The 25,568-nt window shown below is 40.5% G+C and overlaps 2 protein-coding genes across 5 annotated transcripts in view; both read left to right on the top strand.

The window, feature by feature from the left end:
• The window catches only part of mapk4 (mitogen-activated protein kinase 4), a 28,041-nt gene extending 24,518 nt beyond the window's left edge, over window positions 1-3,523 (top strand). Inside the window, exons 9-10 of the mRNA XM_030143565.1 lie at window positions 839-2,061; window positions 2,729-3,523. Coding sequence (XP_029999425.1) covers window positions 839-1,801 — 963 coding nt within the window. The 3' untranslated portion in view covers window positions 1,802-2,061; window positions 2,729-3,523. The remainder of the gene's footprint in view (window positions 1-838; window positions 2,062-2,728) is intronic.
• Window positions 3,524-12,121: 8,598 nt separating this feature from the next.
• me2 (malic enzyme 2, NAD(+)-dependent, mitochondrial) lies at window positions 12,122-24,891 on the top strand. 4 transcript variants are annotated; one of them, XM_030143932.1, is made up of 15 exons: window positions 12,123-12,287; window positions 16,220-16,353; window positions 19,234-19,367; window positions 19,966-20,115; window positions 20,234-20,309; window positions 20,457-20,618; window positions 20,743-20,956; window positions 21,321-21,418; window positions 21,734-21,847; window positions 21,930-22,041; window positions 22,803-22,945; window positions 23,069-23,171; window positions 23,251-23,321; window positions 23,806-23,904; window positions 24,171-24,891. In XM_030143932.1, the coding sequence occupies exons 2-15, from the start codon at window positions 16,240-16,242 to the stop codon at window positions 24,327-24,329; spliced, it is 1,749 nt and encodes a 582-aa protein (XP_029999792.1). In that variant the 5' UTR covers window positions 12,123-12,287; window positions 16,220-16,239; the 3' UTR covers window positions 24,330-24,891. The 4 variants fall into 4 exon arrangements, with proteins under 4 accessions (XP_029999794.1, XP_029999792.1, XP_029999791.1 ...); XM_030143931.1 differs by having other exon boundaries at window positions 16,217-16,353; XM_030143933.1 differs by lacking the exon at window positions 12,123-12,287 and adding an exon at window positions 13,115-13,125.
• Window positions 24,892-25,568: the final 677 nt, after the last annotated feature.

Genomic DNA, 25,568 nt, shown 5'->3' with positions numbered 1-25,568 from the left:
ATGTGGTTACATTATGTTAAAAGTATTTATTTATTTATTAGGATTCCCATTAGCTGATGCAGGACATCAACTACTCTTCCTGGGGTCCTCCCATTCTAAACAGACATACAGTATCAGTAACTAGGTCAAACAGTTCAGTACAGTAAGTAGGTCAAAGTTCAAATTTTTTATGAATTTGGTCAATCGTTTTTGCCTCCCATTTACTTATAATGGGTAAAATTTCAAAAGTCTCTAAAAACCTCAATTTTGTTTCAATTCACTTAAAACTTGGCACATATATAGAGGCAATTGATATGATGACATCAGCACATGTATATACATGATGACATCAGCTGGATCGATGTCAAAATAAGCTACAATATGTGTGAGGGGCTGTGTTTGTTGTGCCTGGCACCACTTGTTTATTTATTTATTTATTTTACCTTTATTTAACCAGGAAGTCCCATTTGAGATTAGACATCTCTTTTGCAAAACAGACCTGGCCAAGGTAGCAGCCATACAAAGTCAAAACCATATAAAGCACATACTGTACATGATACACAATGAACAATAAAACAGAATATTCAACCATACTGCCATCAAGAAAAACAGTGACTATTCTCCTTCACTGCATTCTCCATGATACTTTTAAGATCATTGACAGAGATGAATGTTTGTAGTTTTAGAGGTTTTGAACACTATTCCATGACTATGGTGCATGGTAGGAAAATGCAGTTTTTCTAAAGTCTGTCAGAACTCGGGGAACAGTCAAAAATAACCACTTTATGATTACCTCAGCATGTAATTTGGTTGAAAATAAGCTAACAATTGTACAATCTTGTCTCTTCGTCTTATGTAGGTTGACCCACGCAAGTATTCCCACAGTAGCTCAGCTGAACGCTTCCTGGACAACTCCCACTCCTCTCTGGATCGGGCTTCCGGTTTAGGGTTTGGAGAACTGGACTGCGGCCGCTCCTGTGACTACAAAGTGGGCTCTCCTTCATATCTTGATAAAATAGCTTGGAGGGAGGGGAAGCCACAGCACTACTCTGAGCCTAAGCTGATCCTGGATCTGTCCCATTGGAAGCGCAACACTAGCAGCCTCCCTGTTCCTGTGGAGCCTATCGGTGGCAGCATGGAGGACCTGGGGGAGATGCAGGAGGAGAAAGCAGAAGAAGAACAAGAAGAAAAAGAAGAAGAGGAAACTGCGGATTTATTCCAGGAGATTTCTCGCTGGGTAGAAAGCACACACGCTCGCCTCCATTCGCCAAGTCCCAGCCCTTCATTCGAGCCACGTTCCCCCACCTGCTACACCTCCTCCCCCCCTCTGCCTCTCTCTCCGACCGACCAGCCGACCCCAGTCTTCCACTACACTGAGGTTGAGCGTCCACCGTCAGCCGACTACGACGAGTTCAACCTGCTTCCACCGGTCACGTCTTCCTCGAATTCTCTCCCTTTTCTTCTCCCGTCGTCTCCCACCTGTCCCATTCCTCCCCAGTCACCTGTAACAGAGTCTCCGCCTCCCTCACCTCTTTTTCCTCCCCCACAGCCTTCACCTCCTTCTTCCACTTCATCTGTTTCTCAGTCAGTAAATGACAGTTCCTTCGAGCCGCTGCCCGTCAAGCAAAAAGAGCGTTTGTTTGACCTGGATGTGTTCATCTCTAGAGCACTGAAACTGTGCAGACAGAATAAAGAAAAAGGAGACGGGAAAAAAGGAAAAGACGGAGGATGGAGGGAGGAAACGAAACAGCCAAACATTCACAAAAGGGTGCCCAGGCTTCCAGAGCATAGGACTCCACCTCCACAGACTCCCAACTCCTGAGTGAGGGACGTCCACAGTTGAAAAATGGTTTATGCTGCTTGAACTTTAGACCTTACTTTTAGCAGCCGTTCTCTTCTATTGCAACGACATGACTTCAAAACCTTTACTTTATTAAACAAGCAATCCTGCAGCTTTGTGAAGAGGTGCTCTCAGGCAATAAGAGTCCATAACCATTTTCAGTTTAATATAAATAACCAATGCTTACCTTTGAAAATACCATCGATTTATTCCAGGTGATATATTCCCGGTTTGACCCTCTAGTTCACAGGTGTCAAACATGTGGCCTGGGGGCCAAAACCGGTTCCAATCTGGCCCGCGGGATGAATTTACAAAGTGCAAAATGCAAAAATTACCCTGAAAATGTTAACAGTCAAGGGCATCAAACTCAAAAATCACAACATAATAACCTAAAAATAATGACTCCAAATGTTCTTCTTGGTTTAATGTGAAAAAAATAATATGACATCATGCCTATAAATAATGGCAACACCCATTTTTTTCTCTTTGATTTACTGCAAAGAACATTAAACTCTGATATCCTTTAATAATAAAACCTCAATAACCTGAACAAATATGAACGACCTGGAATGTCTAAAGAAAAATAAGTGCAATTTTAACAATATTCTGCCTGTTTTATGTCTTGGTAGATCTGATCTGTAATGCACACTGTATGAATCATAAGTTGAGGCAGAATATTGATAAAATTGTATTTGTTTTTCTGCAGAAATTTCACTTTTTTCCAGTTATTCACATTTTTTTGTTTTGGATAAAATAGTTTCATCATCTAATGTTATTTTTTGCACAAAAAAATTTGGAGTTATTATTTATAGGCTATTCTGCTATTATTTGACTAGTCCGGCCCTCTGGGAATCAAATTGGGCTGAATATGGCCCCTGAAAGAAAATGAGTTTGACACCCCTGCTCTAGTTCATACTTGGACATTCATGGTTTGTTATCAACAGTCTGAAAATAGGTCAAACTTTCACTCAGCAGTGAGTCATAAATTGGGTATTCAGTAACACATAGTTTGGTCTTATTTCCTACACATGATCCCTTGCTGTCAATTTGTCATGAACTTCTCTGAATGTCAGGGTGTCTTCCAGTGGTGATGCTCACCAAATAACGATAGCAAAACAGGAAATGCTAACTCCAGGTTTCTTTGAATGTATTAACTGAAAAATAATCAGTCGAATTATGCTACTTTGAACCAGAGGGATTCACTCTGTTGCTATTTTCAATGATACTTCCCAGCTCCGTCAGTGCAACATGCCTTGTAAAACTTGTATAAAACTGTGGTTATATTTAATTCTATAGTATATTTCTAAAGACTATTGTTATTGATATTCTTGTGTCTAAAATATTCTTCGTTGAATGCTAGAGCACAACTTTTGTTTATTTGGAGTGAGTTGTGTTTTGTTTCAATGTGGAATGCTGTATGGTAATAATTTATAATTTAATTCAGCAGATGCTCTAGTTAGATACAAACAGTTTTCAGTTCATACCTGGTTTTCCTTAAACACCAAACCAACCTGTTGTACAAACACTATCTGGTAGCTAGCCAAATGTCTTTTTTTCTTTCTTTTTTTTTTTTTTTCTTACTTAAATGCAATTTACGGAAAGCTTTCATGCAAACAACTGTAGCCTATATTTTAGAGGTTGTAGATCCCTCAAAAAAACACTTTGAAGGGATATGATTTATAATTAAGAATTTACAATGCTGCCCATAACCATATTAATATGGAAGAGAAATATATATTTTGAGATACTTTTCTATATAGAAAAGTTAGACAGTAGACCTTCAGAATGTTGTTAGTTTGGGACAATGTTTCCCCACTAAATTAACCAAATCAGGTGACCTAAGTGATTATTGGTTAAAACCTGCCTCATACTTTCTCAATTAACCCTTGTATGGTGTTTGGGTATGTGGAACCCGTTTTCATTTTTTTATTAAAAGAAAAATAATGAGTAATTACTTTTTTTAATGATTTTTTCCCCTCTAATATATATATAATATTACATTTAACAAACTAAAAATGAGTAGCACTGTGTGATCTAGCAAAGGCAAAAGGCAAATATTAAACATATGCTTTTTATATTACTTGTAATTGGGATGAAGTAAAGATCTGTGGAGTATTTTAACCCAAAATTGTTTGATTATGTTGAATTAAAAACCCACAAATGCAGCGGGTCCACTGCACCCACGAACACTGACTGAATAACAAAAATCTGAACACCACACAAGGGTTAACTAGCATCTGATATCCACCTCACTTTCACAAAACTAATAGTAAATACGTAGACATGAGATGATATCTAACTCATTCTCATAAGCAGTTGCCAAAACTACCACAGTTAACCCATAAAGACCCAGTGCTACTTTTGTGGCAGTTCTCAAATGCATTTATCTTCTATATTTAGCCTTTTTTTTTTTTTAATTCTCTTTATTGAGTTTTTTCACATAGTAACAAAAACGTGTTCATGTACGTTCATTGTGCTCAATGCAACAAAAATGAGAACACGCAGTAAAACAAAAAGCATACAAACAACAGTAAACACTGAACATCAAAAACCAAACTGAGGACATCATATATTGCCCATCCTAAGTTGTTTACACATTTGTATTATTAAAATAATCAGTGAAAGGTTGCCATGTTGAGTGGAATGCAATATTTAGCCATTTTTAAGCGATTTATCACCATTTATTATAATATCATCCTCTGTGTTTTGCATTTTTCAGTGTAAATCATGTTCTTTTTTATGTTTAATTCACTGATTATGTTGATGTTCATGAAAACTCAGAGCAAATTCAAAGATTATTAACAAAAATTAAGAAATAGTGACTTTTTCAGCAACGATATCAATAATTGAATGTATTTATCAAACTCCATGGGTTTTACTGGTGAATCAATAACTCCACGTTCACTATGGAGCCTCTGAACGTCCAAATGGGTCATATCTGATGACCATGAAAAGACAACAAACTGCATTTTACACCATTTATTTACATGTATTGATAGGACTAGTGGATCAACAGGTATTAAACAGTTTAGATCAGTAGATGGTTTTGATCGCCGGTGGCTGTTTGGGTCTTTACGGGTTAATGTGTCCCTTTTTTTTTTTTGCAAATTAGCTGACAAGTTAGAAAACAGGATTTACAACTTCTCATTTTTTTGTTGTGTGTTTGTAATTCTCTGCTGCAGCTCCAGCTAGGGTTGGCCAGAGCCACTATAGTAGATTTATAATAAACACTGCCAGCTCAGCAACAGCACCTCAAAATAACTAATGGTTTGTTCAGCCATCATTCAGTTGAACATTTATCTATTCTGACAAGACCAACTTTCACTTGAGTAGCTAGTGTGACAGGAGTGTGCCTCAGTGAGATGACGTCCACCCTCCCACAATGTAGCAGCTGTGTCCTTTTCTCTGCAGTATCCCAGCTGTAAATGTGAAGCTGTAAAAGGAAAAATGTTTTTATGTTTTCTTTTCACACGCTTTTACACATGCTGTTGAAGTTGCTCTAAAATGGTTGACATCTCTAAATGCTGTATTTGCTCCTTTCTAACCACTGTGGTGAACACACACAGATAGTGAGCAGATTATCACTTGCACAACACGGTATGACTCCGGGATCCAGCCATACATGAGGAGCTAACAAAGAGCTAACCCAGGTATTTTCTTTAATATTCACGACAAACATGAAGCACACTCAGTGTCGCTAGCACATTCGGAAATACAGGTTTTTCTCAGCACCAACTCAAACGCTAATCCTATTAGTGTTCATGTTAATCAAAAACGCATACTTCAGTGACTGTACCTGGGTTGGTTTGCTGGGATAACTGACCATCAGATGTGTTTGTGTTAGGCAAACAAACAAACAAAAAAAAAGAACAACAGGAATTTGTGTCAAATTTTCTGACCACAAGCCATTTGTGTTGCAGTTATTTAACTAAAAATGAACTTGGTTTTGAACTGATACAGGCCTAAGGATTAAAGTTTGCATCATCTTCCTCAACAGGTAACCTAAGCCAGCAATAACATAATTGACAGATAACACAAACATTACATTTGTGGTTACTGAGCTGAAGTTATTTTTTTAAATGTGTGAAGCAATTTAGAAAATGTGCCTCAGTACACCTTGGATGCTTCCAGCTTGTTGAATGTAACCTGTCCTCTCTCCTCTGCATGACTTTCAATATATTATTCAAATATCTTCAGCTTTGTTGTTTTTCTTATATGTGTCACTATGTGAAGCGGTTATAACTCTGTGGGCTTTATTCTTTTTGTACTCACACTTGAAGGAGGCCTCAGCTTTTCATTAGAGCAAATGCTATAAGATTTTTAAAAGCTCAGTATTGATTGATAATAGACCTATCTGTTTTTTGCAGTTTCTGTTTTTGCTTAAAAATTAATAAAAGTGTTTTAAAATTACAACTTCAGATCATGGCTTTTTATTTTTTAGAATATTCATTTTACAATAATAAATGTTTATGTTTATGCATTTGGCAGACACTTTTTTCCAAAGCGACTTACAGGGGAAAACCAATCAAATCACTCAATCAATCAAATTTTATTTATATAGCACCAGAACACAAAAAAGTTATCTCATGACACTTTATATATAGAGTTGGTCAAAACCAGACTCTAAGCCAATTTACAGAAACCCAACAGAATCCTCCAGGATAATAGGATAATAAATGGTGTATTTCTGTAAGGACTAAAACATAGAATTCACCTAGTTTTACTAGAGGTAAAACATCTGATCTTGAGTAATCTGCTTGACTCAAAGTTCCTGTCAACTGTTTCAGACTCTTGCAACAGTAATAGCCAGTAGGTATGAGCTGAAACACCCTGGTGTCCATTTCAGAAATATTCTGATGAAATCTTTTACTATGCTCTTCCCTTTCATCACCCAAATTGGGTAGGAGAAAATAAATGCATAAATAGAGGGAATGGATTTGGAGCAACATTCTGCAATCCAGTAAATTGGGGTTCTTTGGCTGCTCCGAACATTTTTCATCACCTGCACAAAAGAATCCTAAGCTGAGTTTTGACAGGAATACAAGGCCAATGAGTTCTCCACCCTGGGGTCGGATGAAAATTTCAGCTTTCACTGAATTTTTATATTTTGGTAAAATGAGGTCTTTTTCTACCAGTAGAAAAGTCACTGTTATGTGGGGTGGACATTAAGGTGGTGCAGACATAAAAAATATCTTTGTGTACATCATGACAACAAGCTGGACTGGTCCCTAAACACAGATTCACTCTATTGAAAAGAACAGTCGGCTATTTTTCCTGAAGAGGCTCAGGTCTTTTGACTCCTGCCCTGCCCAGTCACTGCACATGTTGTCCCATGTGGCTGTGGCCAGTACACTCTGCTATGCTGTCGTCTGCTGGGGAGGCAGCACAGACTGGTAAAACTGCACTCTTACATTCTGTGGTCCTGCACTGTCATTGGCTGACATTCTCTGATCACTGCCCTCTCATTAACTGACGTTCTGTGACGCTGCGCTCCCATTGGCTGACGTTCTGTGACACTGCGCTCCCATTGGCTGACGTTCTGTGACGCTGCGCTCCGATTGGCTGACATTCTGTGAGGCTGCACTGTAATTGGCTGACGTTCTGTGACGCTGCGCTCCCATTGGCTGACGTTCTGTGACGCTGCGCTCCCATTGGCTGACGTTCTGTGACGCTGCGCTGTCATTGGTTGCTGTTCTGTAACGCTGCGCTGTCATTGGCTGATGTTCTGTGACGTTACACTCCGATTGGCTGCCGTTCTGTGACGCTGCACTCTCATTGGCTGACATTCTGTGACGCTGCGCTCCCATTGGCTGACGTTCTGTGATGCGGTAGTCCCATTGGCTGACGTTCTGTGACGCTGCGCTTTCATTGGTTGCCATTCTGTGACGCTGTGCTCTCATTGGCTGCCGTTCTGTGATGCTGCTCTCCCATTGGCTGACGTTCTGTGACGCTGCGCTCCCATTGGCTGACATTCTGTGACGCTGCGCTCCCATTGGCTGACATTTTGTGATGCTGCGCTCCCATTGGATGACGTTCTGTGACGCTGCGCTCCCATTGACTGACATTCTGTGACGGTGCACTCCCATTGGCTTTCCTTCTGTGACGCTGCGCTCTCATTGGCTGCCGTTCTGTGACGCTGCGCTGTCATTGGTTGATATTCTGTGATGCTGCGCTCCCATTGGCTGACGTTCTGTGACGCTGCGCTCCCATTGGCTGACGTTCTGTGACGCTACGCTCCCACTGGCTGACGTTCTGTGACACTACGGTCCCACTGGCTGACGTTCTGTGACACTACGGTCCCATTGGCTGACGTTCTGTGACGCTGCGCTGTCATTGGCTGCCGTTCTGTGACGCTGTGCTCCCATTGGCTGACGTTCTGTGACGCTGCGCTCCCATTGGCTGACATTCTGTGACGCTGCGCTCCCATTGGCTGACATTTTGTGATGCTGCGCTCCCATTGGATGACGTTCTGTGACGCTGTGCTCCCATTGACTGACATTCTGTGACGGTGCACTCCCATTGGCTTTCCTTCTGTGACGCTGCGCTCTCATTGGCTGCCGTTCTGTGACGCTGCGCTGTCATTGGTTGATATTCTGTGATGCTGCGCTCCCATTGGCTGACGTTCTGTGACGCTGCGCTCCCATTGGCTGACGTTCTGTGACGCTACGCTCCCACTGGCTGACGTTCTGTGACACTACGGTCCCATTGGCTGACGTTCTGTGACGCTGCGCTGTCATTGGCTGCCGTTCTGTGACGCTGTGCTCCCTTTGGCTGACGTTCTGTGACGCTGCGCTCCCATTGGCTGACGTTGTGTGACGCTGCGCTCCCATTGGCTTTCCTTCTGTGACGCTGCGCTCTCATTGGCTGCCGTTCTGTGACGCTGTGCTGTCATTGGTTGATATTCTGTGATGCTGCGCTCCCATTGGCTGACGTTCTGTGACGCTGCGCTCCCATTGGCTGACGTTCTGTGACGCTGCGCTCCCACTGGCTGACGTTCTGTGACACTATGGTCCCATTGGCTGACGTTCTGTGACGCTGCGCTGTCATTGGCTGCCGTTCTGTGATGCTGCGCTCCCATTGGCTGATGTTCTGTGACGCTGCGCTCTCATTGGTTGCCGTTCTGTAATGCTGCGCTGTCATTGGCTGACGTTCTGTGACGCTGCACTCTCATTGGCTGACATTCTGTGACGCTGTGCTCCCATTGGCTGACGTTCTGTGACGCTGCGCTCTCATTGGCTGCCATTGTGTGACGCTGCTCTCCCATTGGCTGACGTTCTGTGACGCTGCGCTGTCATTGGCTGCCATTGTGTGACGCTGCTCTCCCATTGGCTGACGTTCTGTGACGCTGCGCTCCCATTGGCTGACGTTCTGTGACGCTGCGCTCCTATTGGCTGACATTCTGTGACGCTGCGCTCCCATTGGTTGCCGTTCTGTAACGCTGCACTCTCATTGGCTGACGTTTTGTGACGCTGCGCTCCCATTGGATGACGTTTTGTGACGCTGCGCTCCCATTGGCTGACGTTCTGTGACGCTGCGCTCCCATTGGTTGCCGTTCTGTAACGCTGCGTTGTCATTGGCTGACGTTCTGTGACGCTGCGCTCCCATTGGCTGATGTTCTGTGACGCTGCGCTCTCATTGGTTGCCGTTCTGTAACGCTGCCCTGTCATTGGTTGACGTTCTGTGACGCTGCGCTCCCATTGGCTTTCCTTCTGTGACGCTGTGCTCTCATTGGCTGCCGTTCTGTGACGCTGCGCTGTCATTGGTTGACATTCTGTGATGCTGCGCTCCCATTGGCTGACGTTCTGTGACGCTGTGCTCCCATTGGCTTTCCTTCTGTGACGCTGCGCTCTCATTGGCTGCCGTTCTGTGACGCTGCGTTGTCATTGGTTGACATTCTGTGATGCTGCGCTCCCATTGGCTGACGTTCTGTGACGCTGCGCTCCCATTGGCTGACGTTCTGTGACACTGTGCTCTCATTGGTTGCCATTCTGTAAAGCTGCCCTGTCATTGGTTGACGTTCTGTGATGCTGCGCTCCCATTGGCTGACGTTCTGTGACGCTGCGCTCCCATTGGATGACGTTTTGTGACGCTGCGCTCCCATTGGCTGACGTTCTGTGACGCTGCGCTCTCATTGGTTGCCGTTCTGTAACGCTGCGCTGTCATGGGCTGACGTTCTGTGACGCTGCGCTGTCATGGGCTGACGTTCTGTGACGCTGCGCTCCCATTGGCTGACGTTCTGTGACGCTGCGCTCTCATTGGTTGCCGTTCTGTAACGCTGCGCTGTCATTGGCTGACGTTCTGTGACGCTGCGCTCTCATTGGTTGCCGTTCTGTAACGCTGCGCTGTCATTGGCTGACGTTCTGTGACGCTGCGCTCTCATTGGTTGCCGTTCTGTAACGCTGCGCTGTCATTGGCTGACGTTCTGTGACGCTGCGCTCCCATTGGTTGACGTTCTGTGACGCTGCACTCTCATTGGTTGCCGTTCTGTAACACTGCCCTGTCATTGGTTGACGTTCTGTGACGCTGCGCTCCCATTGGCTTTCCTTCTGTGAAGCTGCGCTCTCATTGGCTGCCGTTCTGTGATGCTGCGCTGTCATTGGTTGACATTCTGTGATGCTGCGCTCCCATTGGCTGATGTTCTGTGATGCTGCGCTCCCATTGGCTGACGTTCTGTGATGCTGCGCTCCCACTGGCTGACGTTCTGTGACACTACAGTCCCACTGGCTGACGTTCTGTGATGCTGCGCTCCCATTGGCTGCCGTTCTGTGATGCTGCGCTCTCATTTGTTGCCATTCTGTGACGCTGCGCTGTCATTGGCTGACGTTCTGTGACGCTGCGCTCCAATTGGCTGACATTCTGTGACGCTGCGCTGTAATTGGCTGATGTTCTGTGACGCTGCGCTCCCATTGGCTGACGTTCCGTAAGGCTGTGCTCCCATTGGCTGACGTTCTGTGACGCTGTGCTGTCATTGGCTGTTGTTCTGTGACGCTGCGCTCCCATTGGCTGACGCTCTGTGATGCGATGGTCCTACTGGCTGACGTTCTGTGACGCTGCGCTCCCATTGGCTAACGTTCTGTGACGCTGCACTGTCATTGGCTGCTGTTCTGTAACACTTCGCTGTCATTGGCTGCCGTTCTGGGACGCTGCGCTCTGATTGGTTGACGTTCTGTGACGCTTCGCGCCAATTGGCCAACGTTTTGTGACACTGTGCTCCCATTGGCTGACGTTCTGTGACGCTGCGCTGTCATTTGCTGCCATTCTGTGACGCTGCGCTCCCATTGGTTGCCGCTCTGTGACGCTGCGCTGTCATTGGCTGACGTTCTGTGACGCTGCACTCTCATTGGCTGTCGTTCTGTGACGCAGCGCTCTCATTGGTTGCCGTTCTGTGACGCTGCACTCCCATTGGTTGCCGTTCTGTGACGCTGCGCTGTCATTGGCTGACGTTCTGTGAGACTGCGCTGTCATTGGGTGACGTTCTGTGACGCTGCGCTCCCATTGGCTGACGTTCTGTGACGCTGCGCTGTCATTCACTGACGTTCTGTGACCAAAGCAGATGCCTGCAACAAATGTGTTAGCACCATTTTTGTGATTTAATAATGCAGAGCCAAAGGATTGCCTTTTGCAACATTATGTGCTAATGGACGTGGTCAGGAGTGGCTTTAGCTGTGATAAATAGAATTACAAAAGACATGATAGATAGATAGATAGATAGATAGATAGATAGATAGATAGATAGATAGATAGATAGATAGATAGATAGATAGATAGATAGATAGATACATAGATACATAGATAGATAGATAGATAGATAGAGTTTTTAATACTCATTATTTGACATTTTTTGTAAAATTAGGTAAAATTATTAATACTCATTATTTACCATTTTTAATATGGCTTTTATTTTGAAAAACCCTATTGTGTGTGTGTGTGTGTGTGTCTGTGAGAGAATCAGTTTTAATGAATTGAAATTGTACAAACAGTTGAGTATTTCGTCATAAAAGGGGGGAAAGTGATTAATACTCATTATCTGGCATTTTTAATAAGGCTTTTTATTGTTGAAAAACCCTACAGTTAATATGTCTGTACACACACACACACACACACACACACACATACACACACACCTTTTTTTTTTATTTTGAAAAACCCTACCAATTACAGCCAGGTGAGGAGAAACTCTGCAGAAATGTCGGAATCTGCATTTACAGTAACTACGGTAAATGCTCCGGGTCTGTGTTTACGGTACCCTGTAAGGGAATCCCGGCCTGTGATTGGTCAGCCGGCTCTCGCTCAGTGCCCGTTGAGTGTCTCCTCTCCACCGCTACACTTACTGCATCTTAAGCAGCTGCTGTCAAGGGACAAACCGAGAGGTGAAACCCCAGCTGTCACGTCCTAAATACTAGAGGAATATGCTTTATAAACCGTAACATTTTCAGAAGACGGAACTACAGGATTACATCATCCCAGGGTGAGTCAGTCGAGCTAACGGTAACTTCCTTTTTTTCGTGCCAAGAATTAAACGACATTCACGAGGGACTCAATGAATGACAGCGTGCGGCTGATCAGGATTAAAAAGTGTTGCGTGTTGGAGTCAGTTTCAAGAAAATTCACAAGCACTGACAACCATTTTCTCTGTAGGCTTAGATTTATCGTGTGCGGCTTCTTTACTGAAAAAGTCTCTGAAGTATGAGCATCGTTGTGTTTAACTTCTTTGCTAGCAGAGTGTTAGCCTGTAGCTGTGTGATAGCGGCTGTTTATTTCTGGTTGTTTGTTAGAATGCTAGGCTAAGTAATTAGCTCACTGCTCTAGCGATTTGTTGTGACAGTTTGTTTTCAGATACGGCCTGTGATTTTTTTTTTTTTTTCTGAAAATACAGCTGTCATATATTCACACGTGTAATGGCATCCCTTCTCCCACTTCCATCTTTAAAAACAGATGTAGTAATGGTAAAGTACTTTTCCATCCTAGCAGGTACCGTTACTCTCAGTAATAACATAAACGTAGCTAGCCTGCTAAATAATTTGGTTAAATATAATGTTCATTCATTACATTTGCAGCACATGTAATGAATGGACAAGTATACTTAAACAATCAGAATAGATAGCATTAAATATTTCCTATTAATTTAAAACCATTATGTCAATTTCAATGATTTACTATTACATAGCAAAACATTGATATGAGCCATTTTACAGCACATTAACTACTTTTCCTTCTCTTTAAGTTGAGTTTCTGGTAATAGTTTTTAGTAAGTAAGCAAGGTTTTGAAGCTACCCATTTTACCTGTTGTTGAGTATTTTCCTAGAGTGGTATTGGTATTTTTGCAAAGTTTAAGGATCTAAAACCTTGTTTCACCAGTACAGGGGTGTCAGATTCATTTTAGTTCAAGTGCCCCATACAGCCCAACGTGGTTTAAACCAGTAAAATAAATGCATATAAATAATGCCCTTGACTGTTAATAACATCAGTGTACAATTTGCTCTTTGTGAATGCATGGATTGGACCCTTTGGTGGGCTGGTTTTGACCCCTGGGCCATAGGTTTGACACTCTGGCACCAGTGGCTTTCAATGGACTATGGTTCTTACTCACCAGACAATGACTAGAAATACAGAAACAAGATCAACAAGTATGTGTGTGTGAGACACACCTGTCATTAAAGACACGCCAAGCTTTTCTGTGACTGTAAATAATGGTTATCTGTCATTTTGAGGAATCATAATTACACTATCACTCCATATTACTACTGAAACTATGAGGACAGTGTTGCTCTGTACTAATGTACTTTGATCCTAATATATCCCGTCAATCAGACCATAAAAAGAATAAATCAAAGCCTATATGTAGGTGTGTTGGTACTGTTGGTACTGCATTATGTACACAGTGAAGATGAGTGATTTTTCTCTGTCAGTGAAGTATTCAGCAGTGCCTCTTACAGACTCTATAATGAAGGGCTTCAGTCTGGACAGACTGTACTGTGTCATTGCGAGAAACAAGAAGTGGAATATCCAATATCCTCTTAGCACACCAGGGTTTAATTTCAAAAGAGTGATTATTGTCCTGTCAGCTGCATTTCTTGTCACTCATTTCAGTATGCTGTATTTTTTATTCATGGCTGTTTTTGCATTGAGGGAATCACATGGGAATTGTAAGACAAGATAGATTTTAGTATCAATTAGGAAGGCTGTGTTATGTATCCAGGTAGTGCAATTACAACGGTTGTCTCAACACTGATACAAAGCTGGCTAGTATCTCTTCCTGTGCCAGAATCCCTCTACTACTTGGCAGTCAGTTGGCATCAAACAAGCTATTACAGACAATATCAGGGATGATTCCCTGGAGTTTATGTGCTGATTAATTCTGGAGTGAAATGAACAAGTGCTCAGTGTTTCTTCTATATCAAAGACCGGGCTAATGTGAGCTCTGTTATTGAAGCCACCAAAGTGATAAAAAATTCAAAGGGGTTTTATCATGGCAGACTCATTTTCTGAATATGAAATGAAAAGAGAACTAAATATCGACTGCCTGTTGATAGTTTGTGATTCTCTGTTTAGTCCTTGGGTAACTCTGCCTTCTAGGTAATGTTTCTTAGAGAGGAGCAGTTATTATTGAGCCACACTCAGTTAGCTGGCTGTGAATGTGTTCTCTCAGATTAAATGTTTTGGTCGAATGCACATGAACAAACTTCAGTGCCTCGTTGAAGCCTGTTTTTTAACACCATAGTAGGTAGTGGAAAATATTCAAGGTTATATTATGTATTAGTATATTGTGAATAAACAAACAGTGAGAAAAAGATTTAAAATACATTGTTATTTCAATAATGTGGTATGGGTGATGAGGAATGAGGGGACATGAACACTGACAGCACAGATGAGTGCTCTTGTGCTGCATTAACTTAAACCACCTGAGCACAGATATACAGTATTCCAGGTCATAACATCATTTGGAGGAGTTCTGTTTTTCATTCTTTTGCCTTTATAAGGGCATAATTTTTATTCTTTTTAGCAGATGACCGCTGAGGACTGTAGGTTCAAACATGTATATTGCATTTCAAAGCAGTTTCCTCTGGAGCTCTGCCAGCCATGGTCACAGAAGTTCATGAGCTAAAATAGAAACTGCATGTAGTAATGCTCATGTCTGTAATGGTCATGTTGCGGTTCCCTATATAAGTTGCTTACACTTCCACTCTCATTTCCTCTTGGTCAGAGCTTAACATCTAATGTCATTCATCATCATTTTCAGTTATATTGTTAAGATTGATTTAGTCTGCATGAACAATTAATTTTTCCCTTAACAGTAATGTGCAGTGACTAGAAAAATGATAGTGGCTGTAGCTGCTTTGCTTGGATGTTTCAGCGATGTAAATTAGATAGAAAATTCTGTGTATCATATGTGGCAAATATGATAAGTTTTGTCTCTTCAAGTGTTTCAGAAGGCAGTATTTATTTACAGTACAGTTGTTATTACAGTTTGTGTTGCCCTTTTTACTAGAGTAACTATCACTAGCAGGAATAAAGCTGCTCCTAATCGTCTCCAACCAGTCTCTTCCTGCTCTGATCACTGCACCGTATTTCAGTGAATCATGGGTCACATGCATGACATAACGTTTACAATGAAGATACTATTCAAGACTGCAAACAGAAGTGGAATGTAGGGTAGGGGCCTTGTATGAAGTGCAACAATAGTGGTCATACGGCAGAGAAACTCAGCAGTCAGAAAACATTTTGTAAGCTTGTTTGTTTGTCTGGTTCAATCACAAATTATTAGAAATCACAGGGATGCAGGCCTTGCACGTTTTATAATCTTTACTCATCTGTGGACTGATTACGCTTCCTTCTCCTCTTGTGAAGCTTATTGGGGAAAGGATTATGATAATCTTTGTGAGACTTTGTTTCTCAGATCACGCACTAAACCGGTCCACAGCAAGATTAATAACTTTCCATTACTGTCAGTATTTTTGAGTGTGAGAATGGGTGAAGGCATGCAGTGTCAGTACGCTGACAGTGTACATTGATGATAAAGCCTAATATTGTACCAAAGTGTGAGAAGCGCTCATGATGTCATAAGTCTAAAGGTCATGGAAGGGTTATGATTCAGGCTTCAGTGCAATAACTCCAACAACCTGTGGACACCATGAAGTAAATTCACATGCACTATATGAAAGTTTACATTGGATAACATGCTTTTTCTTGTCTTACTGAGTCTTGTGGGATTCCTTCTGTAATAAAATTAGTTTTATGATTATGACCTCTAAAGTATATAATCACACTTATCCCTGAAATATAATTCAGCCTTGAGAACTGGCAGAAGCCTGAAGAAGTCATGTAAACTAGACAACTTTTTTCCAGAATACCTGCTCTTAATTTTCAACATTTTTTTTTCTTTCCTTCCTTCCTCAGCAGCTTTCCCCCTTCAGCCCATCATGTTATCCAGACTGAGGACAACTCTGTCCCTGAGGCCTTGTGTTTCTGCCTGCAGATGGGCACACACCAAAGAAAAGGGCAAACCCCTCATGCTCAACCCTCGTACCAACAAGGTGAGTGGACGATGTGTTTGTAAGGACATGATCAAGTAGATGGTGCTACTGGTATTTGTTTCATTGTACATGGAACAATGACAATAAAGATATTCTGATTCTGGTCATAAGTATTTTTTTTCTACAATCTCTTGTCAGCATGATGTAGATTAGTTACTACATGAGAAGTAAATATTATGCAGAGTATATATATTGAACAGATTTCAGTAAATATAAACGGTGTGCCTTCCCCACATCACTATGTCTAATGTCAATGCCTGAAATGGAATTGTCTCCTTGAGGTGACAGTATTTCTATTTATATCCCAGAATAATAATGATAGAGCTGTGTTGTAGTGAGAGAGTTGGAAAGTGACACGGAGGTTTGGAACAATCGACATATATTTTTAGGAGAAGCTAATTGATTCTTTGCACAATATTTTAAATAAACAACAAATGCCACCAAATATTGCCTTAAAAGTCTGTTTGCCCCACTTATTTGCTTTTTCCAAAATGTATGTTTCTTTATTGAACAGTAAGGAATCACATCCTTTGTAAGCAGGGTCCATCATTTCCTTATATTGACATACTAGTGAAACTTAAAAAGCCCATTTGCGCACACAAGATCATTAATCTCACAATTAAGATGTTTGTGCAAGATTATTTTGTTTACACTAAGTAACACAAGATAATGGAAACTAGTTAATTGTTTAATGCACTCAAGATTTTCTCATAATATTCTTGGTAATAAGAGAACTGGATTTTAAAAACTGAATTTAAGAGTTTAGTTGTGTTTTTTCTGCTATTATCTTCAGAATCAGTAACTCTAAGTGAGAGGCCTGCTGCCGTCTGTCAATAATGGGGCCAACTTGTGCCAGTACTAATAATGTGTACATAGTCTGGTACCAGTAAATCAGACAAATACATTATCCCCTCCCAGTGTCATTTTAATCTATCTAACACATATGTTCTTCTGTTTTATTTTTACACAGTGTATTAGAAGGAGGAATTGCTTTAAATGTTGCATTTGAATGGATCTGAATTTTGCATGAATGTATTTTGGTGATATGTTTAACTCTGGCTAATGTAATTCTAATTATTTCTAAAGTTTCTAAAATACACTAGTTGTACTCATTGGATATTTGCCCACACACACCCAGCATCTGTTGTGTCTTATGTGAAGGACTTTGGACTTCTTTTGCATTTGTAAAAATGTACAAATAAACCATTGCCATGTAAATGAAAACACACCCGTTAGTGTCAAATCACCCCTGAAAGAGGAGACTTCAGCTCACAATTTAAGTTGATCTCATTCACTTCCGTAAATACCAGTAACATTTCTGTCTGCAAGTGACATTTGTAACATGAGAAGAGAGCCTCTGGGAGAAACTCGGAGGTGTCGCTTAGTGAGAGCTATGCTCAACTAAAACTAGACTACCCATATTGTGCTAAAAATAAACATTCCTGGCTCCATGTAAACCAGCAGCAGGCTAGTGCTTTTATGATTCAGTGTGTTTACATACACACTGACACCAGCTACATATCTACTGCACCTTCATCCCAACTGACTTTTTACTCCTATTCACTGTTCAGGTGTAGTCTAATCAGCCTAAGGGTCAAAACCTTATACTTTTTCCTTCCTGACAGTCACATTAAGAAAAAACACTCTTCATTGTTTTGACTGTCAGTGTACACTGTGTCGTTATTACACATAATAATCAATAAACTTCATCAGCAGAGGTTGTAGTTGAGCAAAAATGCATTTCTTTGTGAAACAATTTTAAGCATATTTTGTGAGATTATTATTTTTTTCAATATGATTTATTTTATGTCACCTTAAGGACAATTTATTAGATAGATATTACCGGACTTAGACTAGATTTACTCAGACTTGAAACTGAAGGTAAAAGGCGAAATGTTTTTATTTATTTGTTTTTTTATGGATCTTTAAAAAGTGTCTTTCACGATTTAATAAATAGAAGTACAAACTCAAATAGTGTAGTACATCCAAATGGAGATATAGGATATATGCATTCAACTGTTTATAGATTAAGAGGCTTTGTTTGCATATTAACATTTATTTCTAAGTTTTCAAGTTTAGAAATTTACAGCATGTTGCATAATGTGAGAAACGAGAGGAACTGAGTTGTGGAACTGAGTGAAGGGAAATGCTCTATCAGCATGACTCAGCGTTTTGCCAAGGGGAGCCCCCAGCCTTCATCACCCAGCCCCTCCCTTCCCCTTTCCCTTCCCCTTCTCTAGCCCCAAACATTATGGCCTCCATGTGTCATGTCCGTATTTCATTCAAGGCAGAGCTACAAAACCTACAGGCATACATTCCAGGAGCGTGAAAACCCTTTTGCGCCCCTCTCTCACCTCCCACCATACATTATTTTAATAGATGGGGTGTTTCTACTCAGAGTGTTCACTATTGGCTTCTTTAGGGCTACTCCCCTCTCTGAAATCATGTTCTTCTGTTGTAAGATATTGCATAGTTACTTTCATCTGGCCACTATTACTTGGCTGTCTAAACACTCCTACTATATGCTACTATACACACATGAACATGGTGCCAGTGATATCTGTATTGCAAAGAGCATACACATTTTTTAACAGAATAAGTATTGATTTGTCATTTCCTGAAGGTCCTGATGTACCTTAACAATATAATTTAATTTAGGGGAATATGCAAAATATTTTAAATATTGCAGTTGAATGGATATGTTAGACATTAATACTGCAAGAAATAATTAAATGCACTCTTCCTACAATAAGTGATAAGACATTGTGCTGAATATTAACAAGGTACAAAACATAGGATTTGGCAATTTGACAAATGATAAATATATTAGCCTTCCTTTGTCTTTACTCACATGTTTGTTCTTTTTGTTTCTCTCTTCAGGGCATGGCCTTCTCATTACAGGAACGGCAGATTTTGGGAATACATGGGCTCTTGCCTCCCAAAGTGGAGACTCAAGACACTCAAGCCATGCGTTTTCAGAATAATCTAAAGAAAATGACAGACCCATTAGAAAAGTAAGGATATAGGATATATTTGTTTGTACAGTACCTCAGCAGTGTCCGTATAGTTTTGATTTTAATAGTTGTAATAAACTTATATATCTGTATGCATGTGTTATGAACGTATCATAAAAGCAGCAAATCGTAGCATTAAGGGTAAAAACAAAATGGACAACAACATAGAAATAAGGCTTGGAAAGAAATCTAATTAAATAAGGTTTTGCTCTCTGGAAGGTGAAAATCATGACTTTTTTTTGGGCGATCTGTCCCGCTCAAACAAAAGATCTAAATATAACCCATGAACTCCTTGTAATACAGTCTATTAATAATGTTTCCACAGTTATATTTGACATTCAGTTTTTTGGAGTCAAGTCTTGTCATTTCATGTAGCCAGAAAACAATTAAAATGATTAATTATCCACAGCGCTGGGAAAAAAAAAAAACTACATTGCTTCCTGGAACATAAAAGTAGATAAAAATGCAGAAAATAGAATTAAAGACAGTCAGGTAAATGCTTCAGAATATTGAATATCGCTGCATAAATCCATTATTTATTTCTGTATTCTTAATGTACTTCTGCCTGTTCTGTTTCTTTCCATTCTGTTTCCTACAGATACGTCTACTTAATGGGCATCCAGGAAAGAAATGAGAGACTCTTCTATAGAGTTTTAATGGAAGACATAGAAGAACTGATGCCAATAGTCTACACTCCCACAGTAGGACTGGCCTGTACACAGTATGGACATATTTTTAGAAGACCCAAGTAAGACCAAGTAAATTCGTCCAAAATAATGTTGAGCACTTTAACACATTCTAAATCAGTGTCATACATGCACGATGTAGACATATTTTGCTACTTTCTATTGTCTTTGTCTATTTAGAGGTTTGTTCATCTCCATCCGAGACAGAGGACACGTTCGCTCCATCATAGACAACTGGCCAGAGACCAGTGTGGCAGTGAGTACTCACATTTTAACATTTTGCTATTTAGTCTTTGAGTCACATTGACACATTCCACGCATTTCTCTCATAGCAGTTCACTTATGCCCATCTGCAGCATCTCTGCCTTATAGAACTTTTTCTACCCTCCTTTTTTTCTGTAAGGCTGTAGTAGTGACTGATGGAGAGCGTATTTTAGGATTAGGTGACCTGGGCGTTTATGGCATGGGCATCCCTGTAGGAAAACTCTGCCTCTACACTGCCTGTGCAGGAATCAGACCTGAGAAGTGTCTGCCAGTGGTGATAGATGTCGGTACAGACAATGAGGTAAGACGGCTCTGTTTGTTTTATTTATTCTGTAAGTATGTGTGAATAGTATGAGGAATGTTATGAAAGTGGAAGCCATGTTATGTTTTTTTTTTTTAAAGTTCGCCTCTGCTCTCCAACCCAGACTCTCCTCAAAGATCCTCTGTACATGGGCCTGTACCAGAAACGAGACCGTTCCCAAGCGTACGATGATCTGATCGATGAGTTCATGGAAGCGGTGGTGGACAAATATGGACAGGACACACTGATCCAATTTGAGGACTTTGGGAACCACAATGCCTTCCGTTTCCTTAGGAAATACAGGGAGAAATACTGCACGTTCAATGATGATATTCAAGGTCCATATACAAACACACACACACACATACACACACACATACACACACACACAGATCACTGTAAAACCATTCTGGTAATTACATTAAGAGCAAAAGGTCACCATTTTTTTTTTTTAAATATCTGTATAATTTATATGTGTAACAGCATTCACCTCTTGACTCATCTCTTAACTGAGTTAAGAAGCTTCACAATTTAATAAAAATTAGATTATGATTAAATTGAAATGACACAGTTTTTTGCCCACTCATCCAGATGTATTTTTATGAGATAAACAGAGAATAATTTTAGCCATCTGACCTTAGAGAAACATTGACTTGGTTTTGTATATGCAATTGAATTTTTCTGTCTTGTTTACTTTTCCAGGCACTGCCTCTGTAGCTCTTGCTGGTTTGTTAGCGGCACAGAGAGCTGTTGGCAAACCCATCACCGAACATCGGGTGCTCTTCCTGGGAGCTGGAGAGGTAAACTGTATTCCTTCATGCATGGGAAATGAAAGAAATCTGTGCTTTGGCTGATGAAAGCCCTCATATTGAAGATTTTAAAAGCAAAGAAATGTATCTTAGGAGTAACACTGCCCCCTGCTAGCTGTGAATGGTACTACAGATAAAAAAAAAAAAGCTGACTTCTAAAGAAAACACCTTTGAATGGATGTGTAAAGCAACATTACTGGAACTACTCATCCATTTACTATACATAGAGGGTCATAGTGTTGCTGTGAAACTATCATCTAATACCACACATCAAATGTCTTGTTTAATGCAGTCGTTTCTCTACAGGCTGCTCTTGGTATTGCCAATCTGATTGTCATGGCCATGATGGAGTCGGGGATGACTCAAGCAGAGGCCAGAAAAAAAATCTGGATGTATGACAAACATGGGTTATTAGTAAAGGTTAGTGATCAGAACATGCAGTATTTTTTTTAGTTTTTGATGGTTTTACTGTATTTTTATTAATCCTTGTATGCGGTTCTAGGATAGACCCCAGGAGACTGATGCTAACCAGGAGGCATTTGTCCACGACAGTCCAGGAAATGTACAGAGCTTCCTGGATGCTGTCAACACCATCAAACCCACAGCTATCATAGGTAGGACACTTCTCACTTTATGTATGCAGTTTAAACTTCCTTTATAGAATTTGAAATGTGTGTTTTATTTTTCTGTAGTTTAAGTAAAATAATGGCTGAGGTCATGCATAAGTATGTTTCTGAGGTTCTTGCCATAATTCTTGTTCGCATTAGTGCACAATGTTATTTCTTTTCTTATTTTAATTTATGTTTTTTGAGCAATCCAGCGGTACATACAAAGAAGTAGAATTACAGTGCATACATTATACATTGCCTTTTAAATAATTTTCCCCCATGCCCAAACCAACCCCAAGGCCCTCTGAGAGAGCGCAACAGCAGGAAAAAGAACATTATAACAAAGTCTCTGTGCAGTAGAATATCAATTAAGTACAAACTGTAACAAATCTGTGATATACAAAAATAATAACTGAGCCAACAGAAAATAGAAAAGAGAGAATTTTTTTTTTTTAAAGTAGACATAGCTTATAGATACATGTGCCTACTTTAAAACATTAGGCATTGTGGGTAGTCACAGGTGAATGTGTATGTATGTGGCTGTCATATGCTGCTATGAATGTTTTGGATTTGTTTATTTGTCCCTAATTGTTTAGACATCCAATAAGGCAGGGTAACTGTGAACTGAATTGCCCTTAGGGTATTAATAAAGTAGTCTGAATCTAAATCTTAATTACATACATGTATCAAACGTGGAAAATAATTGGCACAATGTTATTTCTATGCTTTTATGCAAGGCAACACTGTCTTTTCTCATTCTCTGTCAGGCGTGTCAGGCGCTGGAAGACTATTCACCCATGATGTCCTCAAAGCCATGGGAACTCTGAATGAGCGGCCAATCATCTTTGCCCTGAGTAACCCAACCATTAAAGCAGAGTGCACAGCGGAGGACGCCTACACACTGACTGATGTACAGTGTTTCCCTGTTTTCTCTCTTGGTCTTTGTTTTCTTAATGACTGAGTCCAACATAAAACATTCAAAAATCTCCTGCTTGACCTAATTGTACCCCATGTCCATCATTCTTTACCACAGGGTAGATGTCTTTTTGCCAGTGGCAGTCCATTTGGTGCAGTAACCCTTAACGACGGCCGTGTGTTCACTCCTGGACAAGGGAATAATGCTTACATCTTCCCAGGTAAAAAGAAACATAATATGAATATTCTGAGTAAATATACCTGACCTGCAAGGATTAAATTCCATGCTGTGTGTTGCAGGTGTGGCCCTGGCTGTTATCCTGAGTGGAGTCAGACATATTAGTGACACAGTATTCTTAGAGGCTGCAAAGGTCTGGACCATCTTCATAGTATTTCAGCATCGATCCTCTGTCTTTTCCGCTCTCTCAGCCCATCCTGCTCTTTGTTGCTAAATATCATACATGCATTTGCTGTATATCTTCTGACCCCTCTGTAATGTTTGATGTCTCCTGTTCCTCTCTTTCTAGACTCTGGCATAACATCTAACAGATGAGGAGCTTTTAGAAAGGCTGATCCTGCTTTGTACTTTTTCCATCTGTGTTGCTTCCTGCCACTGACCTGCATTTTGCCCTTTACAGTGCAGTTAACCTTGAAAATTGCAAGATATTTATTTCCCACTTCTATTTAAAGTTCTTTCCTTTGCATGCTTTTAATATTAGTAATATAGATTTCCTAAATGCATTTTTCATTTCTTTCCCAGTTGCACACACTATAGTTAGAATTGTGCACTAGCTTGAATGCGTTACACAGTTGAGATCCACCTTGAACCTTAAAGTTTTTCTCCTCTCTTCCTAGACTCTTGCAGAGCAGCTGACAGATAAAGAGCTTGCAGAGGGCAGACTCTACCCTCCTCTCTCCAACATCAGAGAGGTCTCGGTCCAGATGGCCATCAAGGCACGTCTTACAACTTAAGGGCTCATACTTGGCTAAAATATTTATCTTTTTGATAGACTCCGTGAGGCTCATAAGAATCATAATTATGCCTCCCTAAATTTAGCCTCTTTTATTACTTGCATTAGACACAGTAGGTCACACTTGTCCTGTTACTTTAAGTTAGTCTAACTTCTGTTGATGTTTGCATCTTTGCGATTTCTGTTGGACTTTTATTTTTGTGTGCTTCTTCTTGTGAATCAGTACTGAACTGTCTCTTTGTCACTTAGGTGATGGAGTACGTCTATGCAAAAGGCATGGCATTCCGTTACCCTGAGCCAGTGGACAAGAACGCTTTTGTACGTTCTACTGTGTGGAACACCGACTACGACTCCTTCCTGCCAGACACCTACGACTGGCCTGGTGTCTGCTTTAGCCCCCAAAAGTAACAAGCAGTAGAACAAACCAATGACTCACAGTCCCATGTCACAATGTCTTTTTCTTCTTTTGTTTTCCACTTAACCCTTATTTGCAGATCTTTTGAGATGATGAAGATGCAGATGTGTTTTCATGAAAAAGTCTGCCTCTTACTGCTGCATTTTGTATTACATCAGTCTTATTAGATCTGCAGAAAGCTAGAGTGGAAAGGAGCACTTAAATGAGAAGGGCATTTGAATGGGAATTCTTTGTGCATCACATCGCAGTATTTCATCACCTTTGCATGACATGAACCAGCTCCACCTGGTGGCGGAAAATGGCAATATGGATATCTGGTTTCTGGTTGACAACATAACAAAACACCAAAGTCACATTAACACCCATGATCTGTAGCTGCTCTAAGTGCTTTCCAACCAAGAAGCAAATCAAATACCAAATATACATCAAGCAAATAGAACATAAGGTTGATTCATTCACACTTTGTAGTAGAAACATTTGCAACACTCCTGTAAGTTAAATAAGAGGCAGAAGTGACTCCATTTCTTCTTTTCCATGTGTTTTTATTCCTTAATTAAAAATAAATAAATAAATATAAATATATATATATATATATATATATATATATATATATATATATATATATATATATACCTAGTAATATGTTACTTATATGTTAGTGCCACATCCAGTAGCCTTACCCTTTGTAAAAGACAGTTTGCATGAATTTTGCCATATTGTTCTTACTTATTCAAGCACATCCGTATGAACTGATGTTAAAATCAAACATGAATTTCTGCATTGCCATTTTCCACATCAAGTGGGCGTCTGGCGGTTCTCTGAAGGCCTGGCGTCCAAAGTATGGTTAAAGGTTTATTGGCCATGCTTATATCAGGCCAAAACAAACAGCATTTGAGCAGAGGACTGAAGTGTTTTGGTCTCTGTAGGAAAACTCCAAGAGAGGGAACAATACAACTCAGGGGAAAAATGAAATAGTGTGTAATGAAAGAGGACTTTATGGGAAAGAATATTGAGATTTGATGAAGGGAAATTAATTAGAAAAAAAAACAAACATCTAAATCACTGAAGGAAATCTGCAGCTATGAAGAACAAACAAGCGTCCACTCCAGCATTTTTGTATTAATAGCACTGACAATTTTTATTTATTTCTCAGAAGTTATTTTTGTTCTCTTCTGAGAAGTATATTTAGATGTTTTGCTATAAATTTATTAGAAAGCTTGTCATCAACACTC

This window comes from Sphaeramia orbicularis, chromosome 9, assembly GCF_902148855.1.
Source record: "Sphaeramia orbicularis chromosome 9, fSphaOr1.1, whole genome shotgun sequence".
Taxonomy (NCBI): domain Eukaryota; kingdom Metazoa; phylum Chordata; class Actinopteri; order Kurtiformes; family Apogonidae; genus Sphaeramia; species Sphaeramia orbicularis.
Note: the sequence above shows the minus strand (reverse complement) of the source record. Positions and strands in the feature narration are given on the sequence as shown.

Bases quoted from the DNA above. Each gene is read 5' to 3' on its own strand.
- me2 (XM_030143932.1), top strand. From the start codon at position 16,240: ATGTTATCCAGACTGAGGACAACTCTGTCCCTGAGGCCTTGTGTTTCT. The intron at 19,368-19,965 runs GTAAGGATATAG...TGTTTCCTACAG, and splicing joins ATGACAGACCCATTAGAAAA to ATACGTCTACTTAATGGGCA. The intron at 20,116-20,233 runs GTAAGACCAAGT...TTGTCTATTTAG, and splicing joins CATATTTTTAGAAGACCCAA to AGGTTTGTTCATCTCCATCC.